Source organism: Rousettus aegyptiacus, unplaced genomic scaffold (genome assembly GCF_014176215.1).
Source record: "Rousettus aegyptiacus isolate mRouAeg1 unplaced genomic scaffold, mRouAeg1.p scaffold_m13_p_8, whole genome shotgun sequence".
Lineage (NCBI taxonomy): Eukaryota > Metazoa > Chordata > Mammalia > Chiroptera > Pteropodidae > Rousettus > Rousettus aegyptiacus.
Genome location: NW_023416311.1, coordinates 18,333,669 through 18,353,249, shown reverse-complemented (window position 1 = coordinate 18,353,249; position 19,581 = coordinate 18,333,669). Strand labels below are relative to the sequence as shown.

The window sequence follows — 19,581 nt, the reverse complement described above, 5'->3', positions numbered from 1 at the left end:
GCAGTGCGCTGGCGTGATTTCTCTGGCATGGAGATGTGGGAGAAGTGTCCTTCCCTCCCCCGCCCCACCCCCAGTTATGAATCAGCCTGCTGGCAGAGGTGACCTCATGGATCCCAACCCGGCCTCCTAGCCGCATTTTAGCACCTTAAGGTCTAGGCCTTTGGTATCTGAGAGTGTCCACCCTTGCTTCTGAGGTGCCATTTCTGCCACCAACATCAGTGCTGAGGTCTCCCCTCTGCTTTGGGGTCTCATGCCTATGGAATTATATCATGTCTATTACTAGCCAGAAGGCAATGCCATAGGTAGGTTTTGTGGAGTTTGCATTTACATCCCAGTCTGGCTACTTATTTGTAGCTTCCTAAGGAAGTCAGTTCATCTGAGCCTGTTTTCTCTCTGAAAATGGGAATATTGTCTCTGCCTCACAGGATCCTTGTGAGAGTTAAAAACATAATGCATACAAAGTGCTTAGCACAATGCCTGGCACAGAATAAACGCCTCGAAACAGACTATTATCAAGACCAATTTGCCTCATATTCTCCTAAAATCTAACCTCCTTTTGAGTATTTCAGTATCCTGAATGTTCAATTGTATTTAAATATAAATTTTTAGCTAAGTAAAGTTCAATTTGGAGAAAAACCTCTTTAGACAAACAGGCTATAAATTCCTTGTAATGTTCAAAAGTATGTAAAGTAGAAAAGGACACTTATAGGATACAAAAGAAGCTCATAGTTTTTGAAACACTGCAAATATGACCAATACTTGGTAGACCTGCAACAGCAGATACACTTTAATGCCAAAAAGGTTGGGGGAATAAAAAGATGGTACACTCGGATAGATACAAAAATTCTCTAAAAGGGGTTGAATTTTAGGTAAACTGGTCATGAAACAAATTGAGTGCTATTTGCTTTCTGCCCAAAAACGAGGCCAGAGGAGAGGTGGCTAGAAATGTCATGCTGGAGAGAGAGCTGAGGCTCAGAGGGGGCTTGTCCCAGGAGGTCCTCCACAGAACCTGACCCTAAAGCCAGGCTTTTCGAGCCCTTGATATTGCCATCATTTTTCCAAATTGTTCCCCTTTCCCAAGCCCTCTAGAGAGGCTGCCATCATCATCTCCAACACTTGGTGACCTACCTTCCCATCCCTCACCAGCCCAATTGCGAATGGTGATTTTCTGTTTATTGCTCAAAAACAAAAATCCAGAAGCAAAAGTGGAGAGATTGTGGGTTGGGAAGATGGCAGGAAGGGGGTAAGGGCTTTGTCTCCGCTCTCCATTTCATCTGTCTTCTTCTGACCCTCCAAGGCCCAGGGGTTAAGGCCTGGGGCCAGAGCCTTCATGGCCAGGGGAACAGCAGACCTCTCGGGGCAGTCCTTGTGGGGTACCCTGGGCTGGAGGGGTCCAGGAATTGAAAGGAAGCTGAGTTCTGCCAGGGTCCAAAAGCCAGTAAGGTGGGGTGGGGTAGGCCCTTTGTTTGGCAACTGAGAAGAGGAGGCTTTGGGCGGCAGGATGCTGGTTTATTTACTCTAGGGTCCCCAGGGCCATCACAGCCCTCTTGTAGGACCAGGAGACTATTTACACAGCAAGGAGGAAAGGAGCCAGGGACTGGGTCCTGCACTCCCCCCTGCCCAGAATGAGGAGGGGAGGGGCGTCTTGGGTCCTGCAGCCTTAGTCTTGGGGTTCAGATGGAGACTTCATACTCCCGTGTATCCTGGAGACAGAGAGATGGAATCAATTGCTGGAGTGGGGTGGGGGTGGAGGAGGCAACCAAATAGGAGAGTCCACAAGGAAGGAGAAAGACTAGGTTTTTAGAGTAAATTCACTAGTGGTTTTGGGGCCAGGAGGTGAGAATGGGGCTGAATCTGGCCAATGGATATGTTTGGTTCATCCTACAGTATCTTAAAATCACATAAAAATATGAATTTCTGGATTGTCTTGAACAATCTGTCGGTTGGGCCTATTTCTACTATAAACTAGATGGGGCACAAATTCAATTAGCCATAGTCCTCACCACTCCTTGTTATTTACACCTGACTTGCTTTGTTCATTGATGTGGCCTTTGAAATTCTCAAGACAGATATCACAGAGACCTTAACAGGAGGTATGGATGGAGTCCTGGGGAAGCTTAGAGATGTGGTACTCCAGGGGTAGGGGAAGGACTCACCCCAGCTTCATAGAGTGGATTGCTGAAGTCTGACTCCACAGTGATGGGACTGTAGGAATGGGAGCCTGAGAAGCCAAAGAGAGATTTTCCCTGCAGCCTGGAAAGGGAAGAGATAGAGAGGCTTATCAAGAGGTGAGCTCCTAACCCCGCCTCACCCAGGCTGGAACAGGCAGGCAGGATGTCTGCCCTGTCCCGCAGCTCCCTGAGTATGGTACTTACTTGGTGTAGTATATGTAAACACCACTGCCGAGGACAATTACCAAGCCTAGGGGCAGCAGAATAGCCAAGGCGAGGTTCCCACCCTCCAGCTGCCGTGATGGGTCCGTGGTCTGGGTCACTGAGGGAAGGAGGAGAGGCCAGTGAGCTGGGGCTGGGCCCTGAACCCTGGGCCTCACCCCTCTGGGGCCAGGCCTCCTGCCCCCAGCCTCTGCCTTGCCCTCCCGATTCGGCCATGCCTGGGTCTCCACCTGTGCCCTCACTGACCTTCCAGTTTTCGGTTGTCCTGGAGCTCCTCATAGGCCACTGCAGGGAGAGGAGGGGGAGGGGACGGGGTCTGAGCCAGGGAGGGAAGGAGGCTGGGTAGAGGTTCGGGAGCCCAGTGGGGCTGGGCTGGATAGCCTGATATTCTCTGTCCTCTGCGTTACCTAAACTTTATCCTTCCCTTGTTGGGGTCAGGGGAGGAGGAGTCAGGGCAGGGCCTTCTTTCTCCTTCTGCAGATCCCTAAAATTTCAGGGTTCCTAACTCTGGGGAGTCTAAATCAATTAGGTCTGTAGAATTTGTCAAAAATAGGGGAACAGACTTATCCAGAGGGCAAGGGACTTCCAAACCAAAGCCCCTTCTACTACATCCCTTAGGATAATTCCATGACCTTGAACTTCTCCAGGACTTCTGGATATACCCTTAAGGATGAGAATCCATGGGAGGTGATTGGGGAGCTTGGCAAGGTTACCATTGGTCTCAAATAGGCTACCTGAATTTCTTGGCCCTGTCACTCCACAGACACTGCCGTGCCCCCCCTCCTGCCCTGTCTTCCCAGGCACCTTTGCAGAGTGGGGGTTGGCTGGTCCACTGAGAGGGGTGACCAGGCACACAGGTGATGGTGACCTCGCCAATGAGCTCAAAGCCTTCATAGCAGAAAAAGCGCAGAGACTCGCCCGCCTGGTAGTGATGCTTGTACAATGTCTGATAGCCATTCTCTGGCACCCCGGGGTTCAGGCATGGCTCGTACTTCACTGCAGGGAACATGTCAGTCATGTGCCAGCTGCACTGCTGAGCAGGCCACCCAGCTACCCTTCCCAGGTGTCCCCAGACTCACAGGCGCACTTGGGGACCCGGTCACTCCACTTGGGTGTGCCTGTATCCCGGCTGTAGCAGGTGAGTACAGACGCCCCCTCCAGGCTGTACCCTGGCAGACAGCGGTACTGGACATGGGAGCCAACAGGGAAGCCAGCGTCTGAGGTGGTACGATGCCCATTGGTGATCTCACCAGGGTCAGCACAAGTCATGACTGTTGGCAGGCAGGCAAGGTCAGGGGGAGGTAGGGCTGTAAAAGATCTCCCAAGAAGCTTAGGGATGGGAGAGGCCTGAACCCATTACTTCCCACTATTTCCTCAGAATGAACAGAGTAGGAGTTAGAAAAACTTAAAATTCAATTCATTTTACATTTCAGGCTTCTTCAGGGAAGCAGAGTGATTGGGGCAACCCAGGCCCCCACTAGGGTAAAATTTTAAATATTTAACCACTGTACCAGAGCATAGTAACCACATCCCAGCAGTGTCAGAGCCGCATGGCAGATCACTAGCAGAACAGCAGTTGCCCTCTTTAGAGGGGTCCAGCCCTCCTTTCCCCCTCATTCCCATCATTCCCAGACCATTTGGTTCACCAGTAGTGCCTGCCCAGCCCCTGCAGGTGTTTGAGTTTACGGTTACACCTTTGTTGTGGATGAGTCACAATCATAGCCATATATAGACCTGTGCAAGGCATCTTGCTACATGTTTTACAAACACAATATCATATACCCTGATGATCCCAAGAAGTTGATGTCGCTGTCATCTGCTTCGGGGCCCAGAGCTCAAGGCAGTAAATGACTGGCCCACAGTCACTCAGACAGGGAATGGCAGAGCTAGAACCACTCAGGGTCTCAGCTGCAGAGTACTGGGCTGAGATTCAGAGGTTTGGGTCTCAACTCAGTTTCAGGCTGAATGTGCTGCTTTAGGCAGGTTCCCTCCTGAGTCTGGGGCAGCTGAGCCAGACCCTAGCCTTTCTGGGCCCTGCCTCCATCCCTTCCTGTCCCTGCCCCTGTCCAGATTGGACAGCCTATGAATCCTCTCAGAGATAGGGAGTTGTGTCAACCTGAAAGTTTTCCTGTGTTCAACTCAAATTTGGCTTCCTGAGACTTTTATGCTCACTGGCCCCACCACTGCCTCCAGGGGCCAGGTGCAAGACCTACAATCCCCTATCCTTGTAGCAGGCTTCCCCAAATTGGGAGAAAGTGACAAGATGCCACCTCTTTCTGCTTTTCTAAAAGATAAAAACTCCCAGCTCCTTTAAATGCCACCTCCTCTGTGAAATCTCCTGCTTGCCCTTCTTCCCACAGTCCTTCATACTTATAGCAGCTACTAATTACTCGCTGTTAAAGAGCACCAGGTACTGTGTGGAAAACTTTTCATTTGCTCTTCACAACCCCCTATTCCTACTTCACCAATGAGGAAGCCAAGGCTCAGAGACATTAAGTACCTTGTGGTCACCACTCTAATATACTGAGTTGTTTAACTATCTGTCTGTCCCCTTCCCTCCATCAGGGTAGGGAGGGGCCCCAAGCCCGCCACATAACCTCAACCCCAATCCAGGATGGGGCTTCAATGACTGCCTAGGCCCTAGCAAACTGACTCCCTGTAATGTCACGGTTTAGGAACCGAGGGCCTGGCGCGGACCTAGAACAGAAAGCGCAGCAGATACTTGATGGGGCCGGGCGGAGGAGAGATGGAGCTCAGACAGGGCAGAGGTGGGGCCACGAAATGCTGAGGAAAAGCCCAGAACAGTGCAAGAGAGAGGGACGCGGCCCGGAGGAAATAAGAGTGAGGCCCCGAGGGGACAGTTTGGGGACACCGAGGAGCAAAGGAGTGGACCCCAAAGGGGATAGAGGCGGGGCCTGAGGAAGATCCAGGCTGACCCAGAGCGAAGGGATGGAACCCCGACAGGACAAGAAGGGACGGAGGCCGGGCGCAGAGGGGAATGGGCGGGGGCCAAGCGAAGCGGCGAAACCCTGAGGGCAGGGGCGGAGCCATGAAAGGATTGGGGCTGAGTCCAGGCTCACTCTTTTGGCAGGCGGGCGGCGCAGCGCTCCAGGACAGGTCCCACTGGCAGGTGAGAATGTCGGAGCCGAGCAGCTCGTAACCAGGCTCGCACTGGTAAGTAAGCACCGTGCCCCGGATCAGGTCCCCGTGGGAAGCTGTCCTCCAGCCCCACTCAGGAGGTGGCAATTCGGGGCACGTGTCGTTCCTCGGGACCTCTGCAGGGGAGAGACAGCGAGTTTGGAGGATGTCCTGCGACTCAGGGCGCCCTTCTAGCCTCGGGGGTCTCGCTCCTGCGAACTCTGGCCTCGCGGACCCCTGCCCATCTCGGGACCCTAGACCCCGGTACCTTTGAAGTGCAAAACGAAGCCCTGGCCAAGGCCCGGGTTTGGGGGTCCCGGCGGAGCCTGGAACTGCAGCGTGAGGTCGGGCCCAGAGGAGAGGAGGCGGCGGCGCGGTTGAGGTCCCCGCAGCTGGGCCAGGACTCGGGTGCTGGGACCGTCCCCATCAAATAGTGTTAGCATGTCCCCTTCGCGCACGTTCAAGCTGCAAGGAGTAGCAGATATGGGGGCTAGGCTACGATCCGGTTCTGCCCAATCCCTAGCTCAATTTATTAGTAACATTGCCTATTCTCCAGTCCCGCCCCACAGTCCCTTACCCCAAGTTCTGGCCCCGCCTCAGTTTTGACCAATTCTGGGCTTCTCGACGCGGGTCTCTCCACGCCTCCCACTCTACGCCCCGCCTACGGGCCTGCTTTAGGGCCACGCCCACCCCTCTTCTGTCCAGTTACATGACCATCTCATAACAAATCGGCTCACTGGATTTTCCCCACATCCACACCCATACCCATTTTAAGTGCTGGTGATGATGCAACGGTTTGGGTCTGGGTGTTTGGAAATGGCTCCAGAGGCGGCCTCAGAAACAGCCGAAGAGTGAGAGACATCAGGCTAGAGACCCTTTTTCACAATAGCCCTGAGGAAGGCTGCATTACCCCATTTACTTGTGTAAGGCCGCCTGGCTAATAAGCGATTTGTACCTAGCTCTCCCCAACAACCCACACCCTCATCCTGAACCTTCGGCAGGGGTGGGGGGTTGAGGGGTGGTGGGGGGATGGGGAGCCACTTCTTTCATCAGACCGTATATTCATGGAAACGTGTGTAAATGTGGGAGCCAGCTGGGCTCGAAATGCAGGCTGGTGTGTTGTTATAAAACTCTTTGCTGAACCCATAACCATTGCACCCTCTGTGGCACCCAAACGTACATCTCAACTTGGAGCAAGATGCGCTTCTCTTCCTGGACATGCAGGCCCCACACGCAGTCCTGGCCGGGGCTATAGCTCTGGGGCCAGTCCGGAGAGAGGACCACACCAGCTGGCTCTGACAGTTCCCCTCCACACATGGCTAGGGTAGAGGGGGTGTCAGATTCAGAACCCAGGTGGACAAGCAGTCTCCGTTTCAGCACAGTCCTCACTACTCCCAACTGTCTACACCAGACCGCCTCACAGGTTTCCTATTATCTATTACCCACCAGTGTCTTGCTGTGCAAGTCCTCCTGTGCCCAATCCCCAACACTGCCCTTAATTAACCCCGTTCACTCTCCACCCAATCCATGACTTAGCTCAACTCTACTTCTAGCTCTTGGAGACATTTGGGTTGTGAATTTGTTTAGCTAAGAAAACTGAGTCTCTGAAAGAGACAGGGATTTACCCAAGGCCTGGATTTATTAGGTTTGGATAAATCCAGGTTTGATCTCCTTCTTGAATGGCCTTCCTAGGATCCCCAGCTCAGGGGGTAGTCTGTAGACTGGAAGACTTGCTGGGGATCTGGAGGGCTCACCCTTGCAGGCTGGCTCTGTGTCATTCCAGTGGGGTTCTGTGGGATCCACACATTCGATGGCATTGGGAGGGCCAGGGGGCTCCAAGGCATATCCTGGCAGGCACGAGAAGGTAGCCAGCGCCCCTGGGCGGTACTCAGGGTCCGTGGTGGTAACATTGCCATGTGCCAGGAAGGGGGCAAAGCAGCGATCTTCCTCAAAGGCTAGAAAGGAGTCAGTCACAGAAATTAAGCATTAGGACAGGCCTCAAGGGGTCTCAAACTGGGGGACTTGGGCTGAATTCAAGTGTTTGGCTACTTAGTGGGCTGTTTAAAATTGAATGCCCTTGGATTAGCTTTCATTTTCCAATTCCTTCACAACCCTAACATTCCTCATTCATACATCTCTGTTACCTCTGTTAGCTTCTGGAAGGAAGCCTCTAGGCTAGCCATCTTTCTACAGATGAGGAAATTGAGGTCCACAGACAAAAAGCTAGCTGCCCAATATCACACAGTAGGGCAGTGCCAGAACCAGACTGCTTGATTCCCAGGCAGAAACTCTTGGCACTGGAAACTGCAAAGGACTAGGAAGGAAAGGCTGCCTTTGGAAAACTGATCCATGTAGGTGTGTTCTCTCCTCAAAAATGACAGTTGAAAAAAAAAACAGTTGGATTCTGATAATCCCTGATTATCCATGCTGAGGCTAGAATCCAAAAGTGCTGCAAAAGCTACTGAGTTTTTCCTTTGGACTAGATCAGCGAAAACGAACATTTGTAAAACATGTTTGTTTTTGCCCCCCTGATCATACCTTAGCTGTAAAACTATCTGTAAGGTAAGACTTAGGTGTCTATGGTACAGAAGAGGAATCTGAAGCTCACAAAGCAGCAGTAGTCCACAACTATGGAGGCAGGCCTCAAACATAAGAATTCATTTCACACTCTCAGAATCTAACATGCAATTTATTTTTTAGATTCCCCGTCTATTGTATTGTTACTTAAGCTGATAAGGTTTCATGTCCAAATTCTATCGAGGCCCAGTGCCAATTCCATTTCTCTTTTGATTTATACTAGGAACTAACCCCTCCCATCTGTGAGCATTTCACTTTCTTTGTCTCTCTCCTGCTACTGTTTGCACAAATCCTCTGCTCCAGCCACAATGAAATTGTTTCCCAAATATACCAGGCCTTTCTCCACCTCTTCACCATGGCTCGCATTGTTCCTTTCACCTGAAATGCTAATTCCCAATCTCCCTCTTCTAAAACTCTCTCTATCCTGTAAGGCCCTTTCCTTTCATCTGAAATGCTAATTCCCAATCTCCCTCTTCTAAAACTCTCTCTATCCTGTAAGCTCAAATCCTGTTCTCCCATGATCACTGACCTCCTTGTTTCTACCTGTCCAACATCCAATCCCCCTTCTTCTGGTAGGTAAAAGTGCCCCTATTTTAATTTTGGCACACACATCTCCGCCCCCCCCCCCCCTTTACTCCATGAGGTTCAGGTGGGGCCAACTTTCCTTAGCTAGTGATTGGCTCAGGAAAAGACACATGACCTCAGCTAGGGCAATGAGAGCATTTCCTGGCATTTTTGCTGAAGCTCTTTGTAAAGTGGTATGCTTTCTCTCTTTCTGATGGAGTCACTAAGTTGATGGTATGTCAGTCACTAAGTTGATGGAACTGCTAGGTCCAGCACAGAGAGTGCCTGTGAATTAAGCCAACACAGAGGAAAGAACTGAGAGATTAAGGTAACTGGTCTCTTGGCTTTGTACCTGGATCCAGCCATATATGAAGCTTAAATAGAAAAGGCCACCTCAGTGAATAAGAAGGGTTCTTTATGAAGGCGTCCCTGTAGTTTTGGGGTGGAGGCAAGTCAGATTTCAGGGATCCAAATATGGAGATGAGCAGAAATAGAGTGTGTGTTTTTGACCATGTCTGGGCATCAGGAAGAAGGGAAGGTGCAGGAGTTGGGGTCCGGGGGGAGGGGGTAGGCAGTTACCTTCAAATCGGAGGCTTAGCAATAGCGGGTTGGCAGGTGTCTCTGAAAGCAGTTCCACATAGAGGGACTGAGCATCACTGATGAGACCTCGCTCTGGGACATCATCCATGTCAGAGTCATAGATCACTGGGGATAGGGGACTGCCCCCTGAGCGCACCATCAGCCTGGGATGGACAGAAGGGTGGCCATGAGCTCAGTTTCCCCTTCAGAAGCTGTCTTACCTTTTGCCTGCTCTCCTGACTTATTTTCATAGGTGTTATTTTCAAACATTAACTATATGTCATGTAGTTTTCTAGCCTTTACACATTTTATCTTGTTTAATTCTCACAAGAACCATTGAGTCAGACACTATTTTTCTCTCTCATTTTATAGAAGAAGAAATTGAGGCACAGAAAGATTAAGTAAACTGCCTAAAATCACATACCAGCTACTGGCAGAGCTGAGATACCAGTTTGTTAGATAAAGAATGATAATAATGAGGATGACCATTGCAAACACATTTATATTGCTTACTGTGTGCTAGGCACCATTCTAAGCACTTTACATATCCAAATGCATTTATCCTCACAGAAACCTTGAAAGGGAGGTACTATTATCTCCATTCTGCAGATGAGGAAACTGAGGTGCAGAGAAGTTAAGTGATTTGTCCAAGTTTACACAGCTATACTCCCTTAAAAAGGAGAAGGACTAACCTGTGTTTGACACAGGTCCCAACTGAGATCCACCTCAGGTCTGTCTGATTCCCCACCACAGCCTCCCAATTTCCCTGAGGTGGGGACCTCTGACCCAAGGCCCAGACCCTCACCGGTCATTGTCCTCATCCAGTGAGACCCTTTCGAAGTGCAGGTGCAGCCGGCGTCCTTCAGCTGCTTCGATGACCCAGCGGCATGTGAGGTTGGGCCCTGCAGCTCCCCCAGGCTCAGGGGACACAATGCGGCCCAGAGTAGCATTGTGGATGGTGCCACCACAGGATGCTGTGGGCAGAAGAAGAGCAGGTTAGGGTGATTTGTCCTCCCATTTTCAGAGCTTTCGCATTTACACCTTTGACTGAAACCTGGCCTGAGGATGGCCTCTGCCCTATAGGCTCACCTAAGAAGACAGGACCTTTTATAGGCCACCACACAGGTAAGGGACCCTGCCTTGGAATAGAAAAACCCCAGGGTGCACTTTCTGCCAAAATGAAGACTCCCCAGTGGACACACTGGGATGGGGCTTTACGAGGGATCCCCCAAATTGAAGCCCTCAGATGGAAAATCTTCAAGTTGGGATCCCCAGGATGAAGACTCTCCAGGATAGAGACCCTCCAGATATGGACCCCAAGAATGGTTTCCTCTGAGATGAGGAGTCTCCAAAAGAAGAGACTTCCAGAATAGTGACTCCCCAAATGGAAACCTTCTAGGTGGGACATCTCCAGATGGAGACACCCTGAATGATGGAGACTCCAAGGATAGAGACCCTTGGTGTAAGGAGCTCCAGATGGAGACACCAGAATAGCAACTCTTCAGGGTAGAAACCCTTACCACCTGGGTGTTCCGCAAAGATGGACACCCCCAAAATAGAATATCCCAGGACAGAAGCTCCCTCCTATTATGGCAGGGTACTCACCGATGCAGCTGGGGGGTTCACCACTCCAGGCTGGCCGGGTACCATTGAGGCAGACAACGGTCTCTTCACCCTGCAGCTGATAGCCTGAATCACAGTGGAAGGTAGCAGTGCCCCCAGGGTGCAAATCCGTCACGCTCACATCCCCGTGGGCCGGCCGGGGTGGGAAGCCACAGCTCAGGAGGTAGGCTGGAGCAGGAAAAGTGGGGAGAAGAAAGACTCATTTTCCCATGCCACCCTCTCTCACCAGTCCCCCAGCACTTCCTCCCTTCTTTCCAGGACCCTCTAGGGGCACAAACTGGCTCCATACTGGAGTCCTTACATGGGCCTATTGTCTCATGAAGAAGTAATTTCAGCATCTCTTATATCCCCAAATCTTTGTAATCTACCCACTTTGGTCCTCACTTTATAGATAGCTGAGACTAAAAGAAATTCTGGACCCTAGCACTCGTTTGCTGTATGACCTCAGGCAAAACAATTGACCATTTTGAACCCCATCCAGTTCTAATAATAACAAATAGTATTTGCAGAGGTTGTTCGGCTTCCAAAGTGAGTACACACAGTGCTTTTGAGGTAGTCAGAGAAAGACTGTGACCTATTTTCCATATGCAGAAAATGAGGCTCCAAGTTATTAAATGCCTCAGAGCATTTTCTCCCCCTACACACACAGTGGACTATACTTCACTGAGATGCATTGTGGCACTACACCTTCAGTTTTCATCTGGAGGAACCAAATGAAACTCCTTTAGGAACTTCGACTCTTTTGGCATTAAAGACCTAGTATTCAGTGCTCCCCAAATGAAAGTGAAGAGCTCAGTAAAGCTTTGCTTTCCTTTAGAAACTGTTTTGTCTTCTTTCTTGCTGTGAGAACTGTGTAATCTCTGTTTCTGCACTAGCTACTAGGAAGCTCGGAACCAGACTGAGGCTCATCTCTAGTAACAGAAGTTTGTGCATTCACATTCTATTTTTTCAACTTTGATAAGCATTACCCGGTACCTATTTTTTTTTTATTACTTATTCTATTTAATTTTATTGTTTGAATTCTTTTTTGAAAGCACCTGAAGTGCTTGTGGAATCCTATGGGATAAAACAAATAAATAAAAAGTGACTTGGTAGTAAATGATGGACTCTGAACTTGATCCTGACAGCTCTGTATGTCTATTTCAGACTGGGTAGGATTCGTCAAGAAGGGCTTCCTGCAGGAAGTACACCAAAGCTGGGTGTTGTAGGAGGGGCAGGCTACAGTAAGCAGAGGCCTTGGGAGATACCTGCTTGCCTGAGCTTTGCTTTTTCTGACTCTCTAACTTTAAGTGAGTCTGTAAGAGACTGGTCTCTGTCTACATTCAAAATTCGACAAGCAATTCCTTGGCAGTGTCCTGGGGACACGAAGATGAAAAGACCCAGGCCTTGCTCTTTGGGTCCACAGTCTACTGAGATAGATGGACATAAAAACAACCTTCTAGAACACAGTGATCTGAATAAATGTTAGCCTCTGTGATGGCTCTCCATGACCAATAGAATCACGTCTGAATGCTTTAGATTGATATTCAAGCTGGGTCCTGCCCAGTACATCCAGCTCCAGTTCTCAGCACCTATGACCCATATATCCTACATAATATAGTTTTGTGACTCTTTATGATCTCACCTCCATGTTTTTTCACACTCCTGCTACCTGCAAGGCCCTCTCCTACTCTTTCTCTTATTTCAAGGAGTAAATAAAATGCCATCTCTTCCAGGAAGTCTTCCTAACCCTTCCCCTCTCTAATAGAGTTAGCTGCTCTCTTGCCTATACACAATCCTGCACACATAATTTTATCATCATATTAACCACTGTCTATTGCCATATGAGACTGAACTAGGCCTTATTTATTTTGTCTCCTAAAAGCCTGGTCTAACTGATCAAACGATGCAGCCAAGAGGCAGTGCGGAACAGTGCAAAGAGCACTGGGTTTGAAAACAGGCAGACCTGAGTTCCGGCTCTAACTCTGTGACTTATTAGCTGTATGACCTTGAGCAGGTGACTTCACCTCTAGGGCTTCTCCCCTGTAAATGGCAATAATAATCCCTATCATCAAGGATTGGCCTTAAAGTTAAACAAACAAGCACACAAAGCATATAGAGAGTGCTCGGAAAATATTAGTCACCACCCCCCCCAGCCTCAATTAATAAATGAATGGGATTTAGGGACTCGGGGATCTGACTTCTGACTACAATGAAGTTAGCTCAGCAATCTATATAATCTTTGAGTCTTTTTCTTCTTCTTAGAGATGGATTTGACAGTGGACACCCAGGGTTGCTGTGAGAAGCAAACGAAACAACAATTGCTGGACTTGGAGTGAGGTGTGGTAAAGCCTTTGGCCTTTCAGAGAAGCTAATGAGGCCACTCTGGACCAGAGGCCCCAGCTAGGGTAGATTGGGGAGGGCTAAAACAGTGTTTCAGTCCCAAAGGTGCCTGGAGAAGCCACAAAGCAGGAAAGACTGAGGCAAGTAATAAAGGCCGATTTATGCAATAGCCACACTTCCCCAATGTTCTACTTAGCCTGGAGAGTCCTATTTTCAATGCCCTAGGGAAATGGCTGTTTAAAGAAGGAAGAGGGAGCCATTCTGTAATATCTGAAGTTCCGCCTTCTGCCCTGAGCCCTCAAGGCATGCCCTCGCTCCCCAACAACCAAGTCCTGGTCTCTCCACTAATAGTCATAGTACTGGGTACCTGCACTTTGCATATATGAGTCCCTGGGGTGGTTCCTGAGCAGAAGCCTCAGGAAAGGCTGGAGAGGGTATGAGGAAGGGATATAAGTTGTATGTGTTCTGGGTAAGGGATCTGGGGTCAGCACAATTATAAGGGAGCAGGCAGGGCCATTAGGTGATGTGAAGGGGTCATTGGCTCAACACAGTTCCCTCTATGTTTCTGAGGAGCATAGAGGGGCACTTTGGAGAGGCAGTAGTGTCTGGAATAGGACACTGTGTTGGGTCCTTGACTTATGCACACATGTGTGCTAGAACATATATGTGCACTGTGGTAAGGTTCCCTGTATGCACAGGAGAGTGAATATACACATAAGTGTAGGTTGCTTGTGAGTGGATGCTCATGAATGCAGTCATACACAGATACACCACCCTTTCCTGCCCTGAGAAGTCAACAGGATCTTTCTAGGTCACAAATCTGAGGCTGTCACTACCCTGCTTTAAAAAATTCAAAACGTCCCTCCACCTTTCTTGCAGGAAAAGGGAATCCGAACCCTTTATGAAAGCTGAAAAGATCCTTCATGATCCAAATCCAACCTACCTCCTGATGTGGTCTCTTAGCCTACTTCTTCCCCCTTCCTTTCTGTGCTTTTACTGTAATAGCGATGACTGATATTTTTGAGCTCTCACTATGTACCAGATGCTATTTTAAGCACTTGACATGTATTAAATCATTTGCTCATCCCAATAATACTATGAGGTAAGTATTACAATTCTCATTTTTCAGATGAGGCAGTGAGGCACAGACAGGTTAAGTAACTTGTCCCAGGACACATAGCTAAGACAATTCTATCTTCCATATTGAGTTACTTCAGCTCCTTAAGGGGGGTCACATTTTTTCTCCTCTTGGTCTTGGAATGTGGTTTTTCATCCATCTAGACATCTGCCTTCCTCTCTCTCTCCCTCCCACCCTTCCCCTAGCTAACACATCTTCTAGAGCTCAGCTTAGTCATCACCTCCTCCAAGAAGTTGTCCCTATATTCCTTAGGAGAAATTTAGGTCCCTTTGATATTTGCTTCTTCTGCCTGTATTTTCTCCATCATAGGGATATGGGTCCTTATCTCATTGAATTATAATCATCATAATTACTTGTCCAACCCCCTACCTAGATTCTGAATTCCTTGAAGTCAGATTTATATGTGGCTTGTCCATTCCTTTTTCCAAGGCTAACACAGGGCCAGTATGAAGTGGGCACTTGATAAACATTTGTTGAGTGAATGAATGAATTGCCACTTGGACATGTGTACCGGTCTGCAAGCATGTGAGATAAGTGTGTACGGTTCTCCCCTGAGGTTCTTCTCCCAGGGCACTATTCAGGAGGAAAAGCCTCTGCCATTGCCCTGTGTTTGAAAGGTTCCTGGAGATGTCCCCCATGCCAGTGTGGCCCCTGCCCTTCCACCAGCACACCGGACTCCTCACCCTGATAGTGAATCCTGAAGCCACTGCCCCTTGGGACTCGTGGGCTCTGGAAGTGCAGAAGCAGCCGATTGGTTGGACTCCGAAGGACTTGTCCTTCTCCCAGCATGGAGGAGTTAGCTAGGAGTTGGGGAGCCAGGCCTGGGGATCCCCCACCAGCCAGCACCAGGAGTTCTTCCTCCCGAGACAAGTTCAGTGTCTGCACCTAAAGAAGCCAGACCCAGACCCACCAGGGCAAATCAACCAGAGTGGGTGACCCCCTAATTCCCCACCCCTTGCCTTTCTTTCCCCTGTATGTGGCAGTCCAAACACCATGCTGACATTGGCCAAGTCTTTGTGATCATCAGAAAACAGGCCCATTTGAGTTAAGAAACAGGTTCTCTGGCTCCCAGGTCAAACCTATGCACACCCCAGGACCCAGAGAAAAAGGCTTGAAGGTTTCACAATACGCTTAAGTCCACTAACCTGGATCTCAATGCCATAGCCAGGATAGACATGGATGCTATATGTGCAGTCCAGGAGTCCCAAGGTACGGCTAGTGCTGCTCCCTAAATCTGGAGACTCCACATGCCCTTCACCCTCGGAGATGTTGTTATTACACAGAACTAAGGAGATATAAATGGCTGGGGTTGACTGAATCCCTGTGCTCTTGCCCTCCCAGCCAAGCACCCCTGGGGGGTGGTTTCCTTGTCTATCTTCTCCTCAGCACCCCTCACCATCTGTATCCAATGCTCCCTCTCCCATCCATGCCCAGAACTGTAACATGGATAAAACACATAGAAAGGTACATAGTAAGGGTATATAAATGCTAGCCTTTATTATTAGCAGAAGTCCCTCTGGCATCTGTACCCAGACCCCATCTTTCACACCTTCCCTGAAACCTCTCCCCTACCCATAACCTCCTCCTCTCCCACATCCGTGCTCTTGGACACTACCCTATTCCCTTTCAATCGCCTCACCTGGGCTGGTCACTGTGGTGGTGACAGTTGTTGTGGTGATGATGGTGGTCGTGGTCTCCTTTTCTTCTCCCTCAGGCCCTAGGGGCAGGCCTGGGGAGGCAGGGTCAGGAAGGGGCGGGGCCGTAGTTCCTGGAGGCGGGGTCAGCAGCTCTGGCGCGGTGGGGCCTGCCCCCCTACCAGCCTTAGGGGTTACCGCTGTTGTCAAAGGCCCTGTCCCTGGCTCAGTGGCCCGTGGCAGCGAGGGCGCTGCAAGAGTCTGGCCGGCTGGAGGGGTGGCTAGTGTGGGGTCTGGATCAGATCCTGGGACAGTGCAAGGGAAGTCAGGGCACAGAAGGAGCAAATTGGTGGGCCTTGGGTGGGGAGCAGGACTGAGGAAAACTGGGGGTTCCCCACTGAACCCAAAAGGCCTCCCCCACAAGATGCAGGCCCCCCACCTAAACCTCCCCCACCCAAACTCCCGACCTCCTCCCAAGGCTTCCACAGCCTGACACCTTCCCCCTACTTCTCTTCCCCTCTCCACCGCTGTGCCAGGCCCTTCCACTCTGACAATCTCCTCGAGCCTCTCTCTCTGCCTCTCCATTCAGTTATGGCTCCTCTCTTGGTTTCCCTTTCCTTCTCCTCTGTCTTGCTCTCTTTTGCTCTCTCTGGAACTCTTTATTTCTCTGATTAGTATTCTTATCACTCTCTGATTTTATGATTCTAGATCTACTAGTCTCTGTATTTCTCTCTCTTTTTGTTTCTCTCTCCCACTATTTTTCTGATTCGGGTTCTCTGAGTTTCCAACCGTCTTTCTCTTTGATTGTGTTTTTCTGTTTGACTCTGTCTCTTTGTAATCCTGTCTCTATATTTCTGTCTATGCTCAATTTTGACTCTCTAACCATCTCTCTCTGTCTCCCTCTGAATTTCACTGGCTTGGCTCCCCATCTTCCTGAGTTAATGTCTCTACGTATGCCTCTGTGTCCCTCCCGCCATTCTGGGAGCCTCACCCGGCAGGTAGCCCATCTCTGGCCCCCTCCTCAGCAGGGCCCCATGGAGCAGCTCAGCCAAGGCCTCCGAGGTTACCCTGGGGGTCTCACTTCCAGGTTCTGGCAGTGCCTCCTCCTCCTTCAGGGGTAGACCTAAGAGATGAAATTGTATGAGCCCTCCTACTGCCCCATACTCCTAGCTTCTCCAGAAAGATCTTTTCCAGAGCTGTTTCTCCCTCTTCAGTCAGCTGGGCCTGCAGGAGCTCAGAGTCTCAGGCTTGCCTGAGAGCCAAGATCAGAAAAGGGACTCCCCGCTGCCCCTCATGCTTCCCCACTTTCCTCTTTCCTTTTCCCCCAGGCTATGTGGGCCTTCAGTGAGCACCTTGGCTCTAATGAACCTTGGACAGCGTCAGCAGGACGGAGAAGGGGCAATGGTGTTGCCTTCATTTTTAGCCTCGGTGATGCTCTCCCCACAACTCTGCGGAGGGTCTGACAGCACTCCCAGCCCTTGCTTCTGCAGTGCCCAGCTTTCTCTCTGGATTTCTGTCTCTGCAGTGTGGTGTCCTCTCTCTCTCTCTCTCTCTCTCTCTCTCTCTCTCTCTCTCTCTGCAGTCTCTCTCTGGAGTCTGGCTGGGGGTCAGAGTGGAGGACTGAATATCTGGTCTCTGAGCAGTGCCTCTGTTCATCTGTCTTTGTCCATACCTCTAAGAATATTTGTGTGTACAGTGCCTGGCATCTCTCCCAGCACTCCATCTCTTACCCAGGTACTCTGCGTGTTTCTGCCGCCTCCACAGACATCCCCCCAACTTCCCTAGCCCTCCTTCCTGGATTTAACCCCTGAGATCCTGCTCCCCTCACTAATTTCCCCACTTCCTCTATATTGGGGGTTAGGGGCTCCAGGTACAAGCTAGAAAGCCCTGGCTTGCCTCTTCTCCATCAGCCATGCCCCTCTGCTCCCAAAGGAGTTCGGAAGGCACAGACTGTTCAGAGAAAAGAGGGTAAATAACCCCGCTGGGGGCCTTTGCAGGGCCCACCCCCACGCTCCCATGTCCTTACCCTGAATCCAGGGGCAGCTCAGCAGAATTAGGAACAGCAGCTGGGGAGGCGGCGGGTGCTGGGCCCTGGGAGTCCCCATGGCGACTCACACCGATTTCTCTTCTCTGTATCTCTGTTAAATAAGCTAGCTGTCACCTTTCCTCGGTCTCCTTCTATCTTTACCTTTATTTATTTATTTATTTTTCCTGCTAGCAGTTAGCAAGAAAGACAATTTCTCCACCCCTTGGGATGGAGGAGCAGAACTGGACTGGGATTCGCCTGGAGCCCACCCCTCTTTGCCCAGTCTCCTCTGTTCTCTGCTCCGGGGTCTGTGGGAGAGGGGGCGCGGCTCCGGCTACAGGGGGTGGAGCCAAGAGGGCCGAAGGGGCCGGGTTGCCTGGGTTACCCTCTTGCTCCGGCGCCTGGGTCCACCAGGCTGTCTGGAACCCAAGCTGGAATCCAGCTAGGGAAAGGCAAGACAGCTTCCAGGGACCTTGGGTGGGATCGAGGATCGGAAAGATCCCTACTGGGCTCTAGCGGGGCTTGAAGGGGAGGGGAGGGAGTTGCGGAACCGAGAGAGCCGAAGCTCGGGCACTGGAGCTGCGGGAGGGAGAAGCTGAGAAAGGTGTCGAGCCCACGTCAGATCCTGGGGACGGACGAAGGGAGGGGCCTGCGAATTATTTGGGGGCCGGGGGAGGTGGAGTGGCGGGCAGGAGGAGGAGGAAGTGCAGATGGAGGAAGGAGGAACAATGTGAGCCAGGATCGTAATCCTCACTCCCGCGGCCTCTAGGGGAGGCAAAGGAAACTCTCTAGTCCCAGCTATAATTACGCGCACCTCTCCCAGCCATTCCAGCAACATCTGGAATCTGAATCTCCTATTCCCAGGGTACCGAGGGGCAGCACGATTGGGTTCTCATCTCCTCAGCCCCCCAAAATGCCCCTGCCCACATCCATACGTCCCGTGGGACTTCCCCTTCCTTTTTACAAAAGCTCATGTGTGATGGGCTTTCACCTCCTCTAGGATAATGGCAAGTTTCTACGTTCATGAGAAGTCAAGGGGGTGACTGGTTGGAATATATAGAGAGGAGACCACTTGTCTGACATACAGCATGAGCCTGGCCAGTTGCCAGGGGGTTTCAACTTTGGTGTATTTTTTTTTTTTTTTTTTTATCCTGACCTCTTTCACAACACCTCTGAAGCACCCTTTTCAGCACCACAAGTGCGCGGACAGCTCTTCCCGGCCCAGCCTGAGTGGGCTCCGCCCACCGCGCCGGGGGCTATTGGCTAAAGCCGCTTTCACCATCAATCAGGCTCCCGCCTGGTGCTGACTCCTGTGAAAACGAAGGGGAGTCACAGACAGACCGGTCCGTGGATCTGCAGACCCACGGACAGGCCGCGGCGTCCCTGTCCGCAGTCCATGCGTCCGCCCCGCCTCTTGGTTCGCCCCGCCCCAGGTCCTGCCCCTTCTTTTTCGCATTGCAGGGAGACAGGCTGGAGGTTGGCACCTTGCCCCTTGCGCTTCACGTGGCGCCCCTTAGGGTACCGGGAGAAGGAAATCCAGAGACCACCCCCCACCTCCACCCACCCCTGAGTTGCGGCTGCCACTGA

The 19,581-nt window shown here is 50.7% G+C and overlaps 1 protein-coding gene across 4 annotated transcripts; it reads right to left on the bottom strand.

Moving 5' to 3' along the window:
• Nucleotides 1-798: 798 nt before the first annotated feature.
• Nucleotides 799-18,618, bottom strand: SEZ6L2 (seizure related 6 homolog like 2). 4 transcript variants are annotated; one of them, XM_016155069.2, is made up of 19 exons: nt 18,380-18,585; nt 17,995-18,106; nt 16,960-17,091; nt 15,974-16,273; nt 15,480-15,619; nt 15,018-15,219; nt 10,857-11,042; nt 10,057-10,225; nt 9,252-9,415; nt 7,286-7,486; nt 6,712-6,850; nt 5,800-5,996; nt 5,474-5,668; nt 3,473-3,664; nt 3,198-3,389; nt 2,640-2,678; nt 2,376-2,493; nt 2,157-2,253; nt 799-1,703 (listed from the first exon to the last, which is right to left on the bottom strand). In XM_016155069.2, the coding sequence occupies exons 2-19, from the start codon at nt 18,071-18,073 to the stop codon at nt 1,674-1,676; spliced, it is 2,772 nt and encodes a 923-aa protein (XP_016010555.1). In that variant the 5' UTR covers nt 18,074-18,106; nt 18,380-18,585; the 3' UTR covers nt 799-1,673. The 4 variants fall into 4 exon arrangements, with proteins under 4 accessions (XP_016010555.1, XP_016010554.1, XP_016010553.1 ...); XM_016155068.2 differs by having other exon boundaries at nt 17,995-18,618; XM_016155067.2 differs by having other exon boundaries at nt 15,974-17,091; nt 17,995-18,618.
• Between the last annotated feature and the right edge of the window lie 963 nt (nt 18,619-19,581).

What these genes read in the sequence shown, in the direction of transcription:
- SEZ6L2 (XM_016155067.2), bottom strand. Translation starts at nt 16,553, where the DNA reads ATGGAGAGGCAGAGAGAGAGGCTCGAGGAGATTGTCAGAGTGGAAGGG. An exon ending in CTGGATGAGGACAATGACCG is followed by an intron (nt 9,416 to 10,056) that starts GTGAGGGTCTGG and finishes TGTCCATCCCAG; the next exon opens with GCTGATGGTGCGCTCAGGGG. An exon ending in GCTAAGCCTCCGATTTGAAG is followed by an intron (nt 7,487 to 9,251) that starts GTAACTGCCTAC and finishes ACTCCTTTCTAG; the next exon opens with CCTTTGAGGAAGATCGCTGC.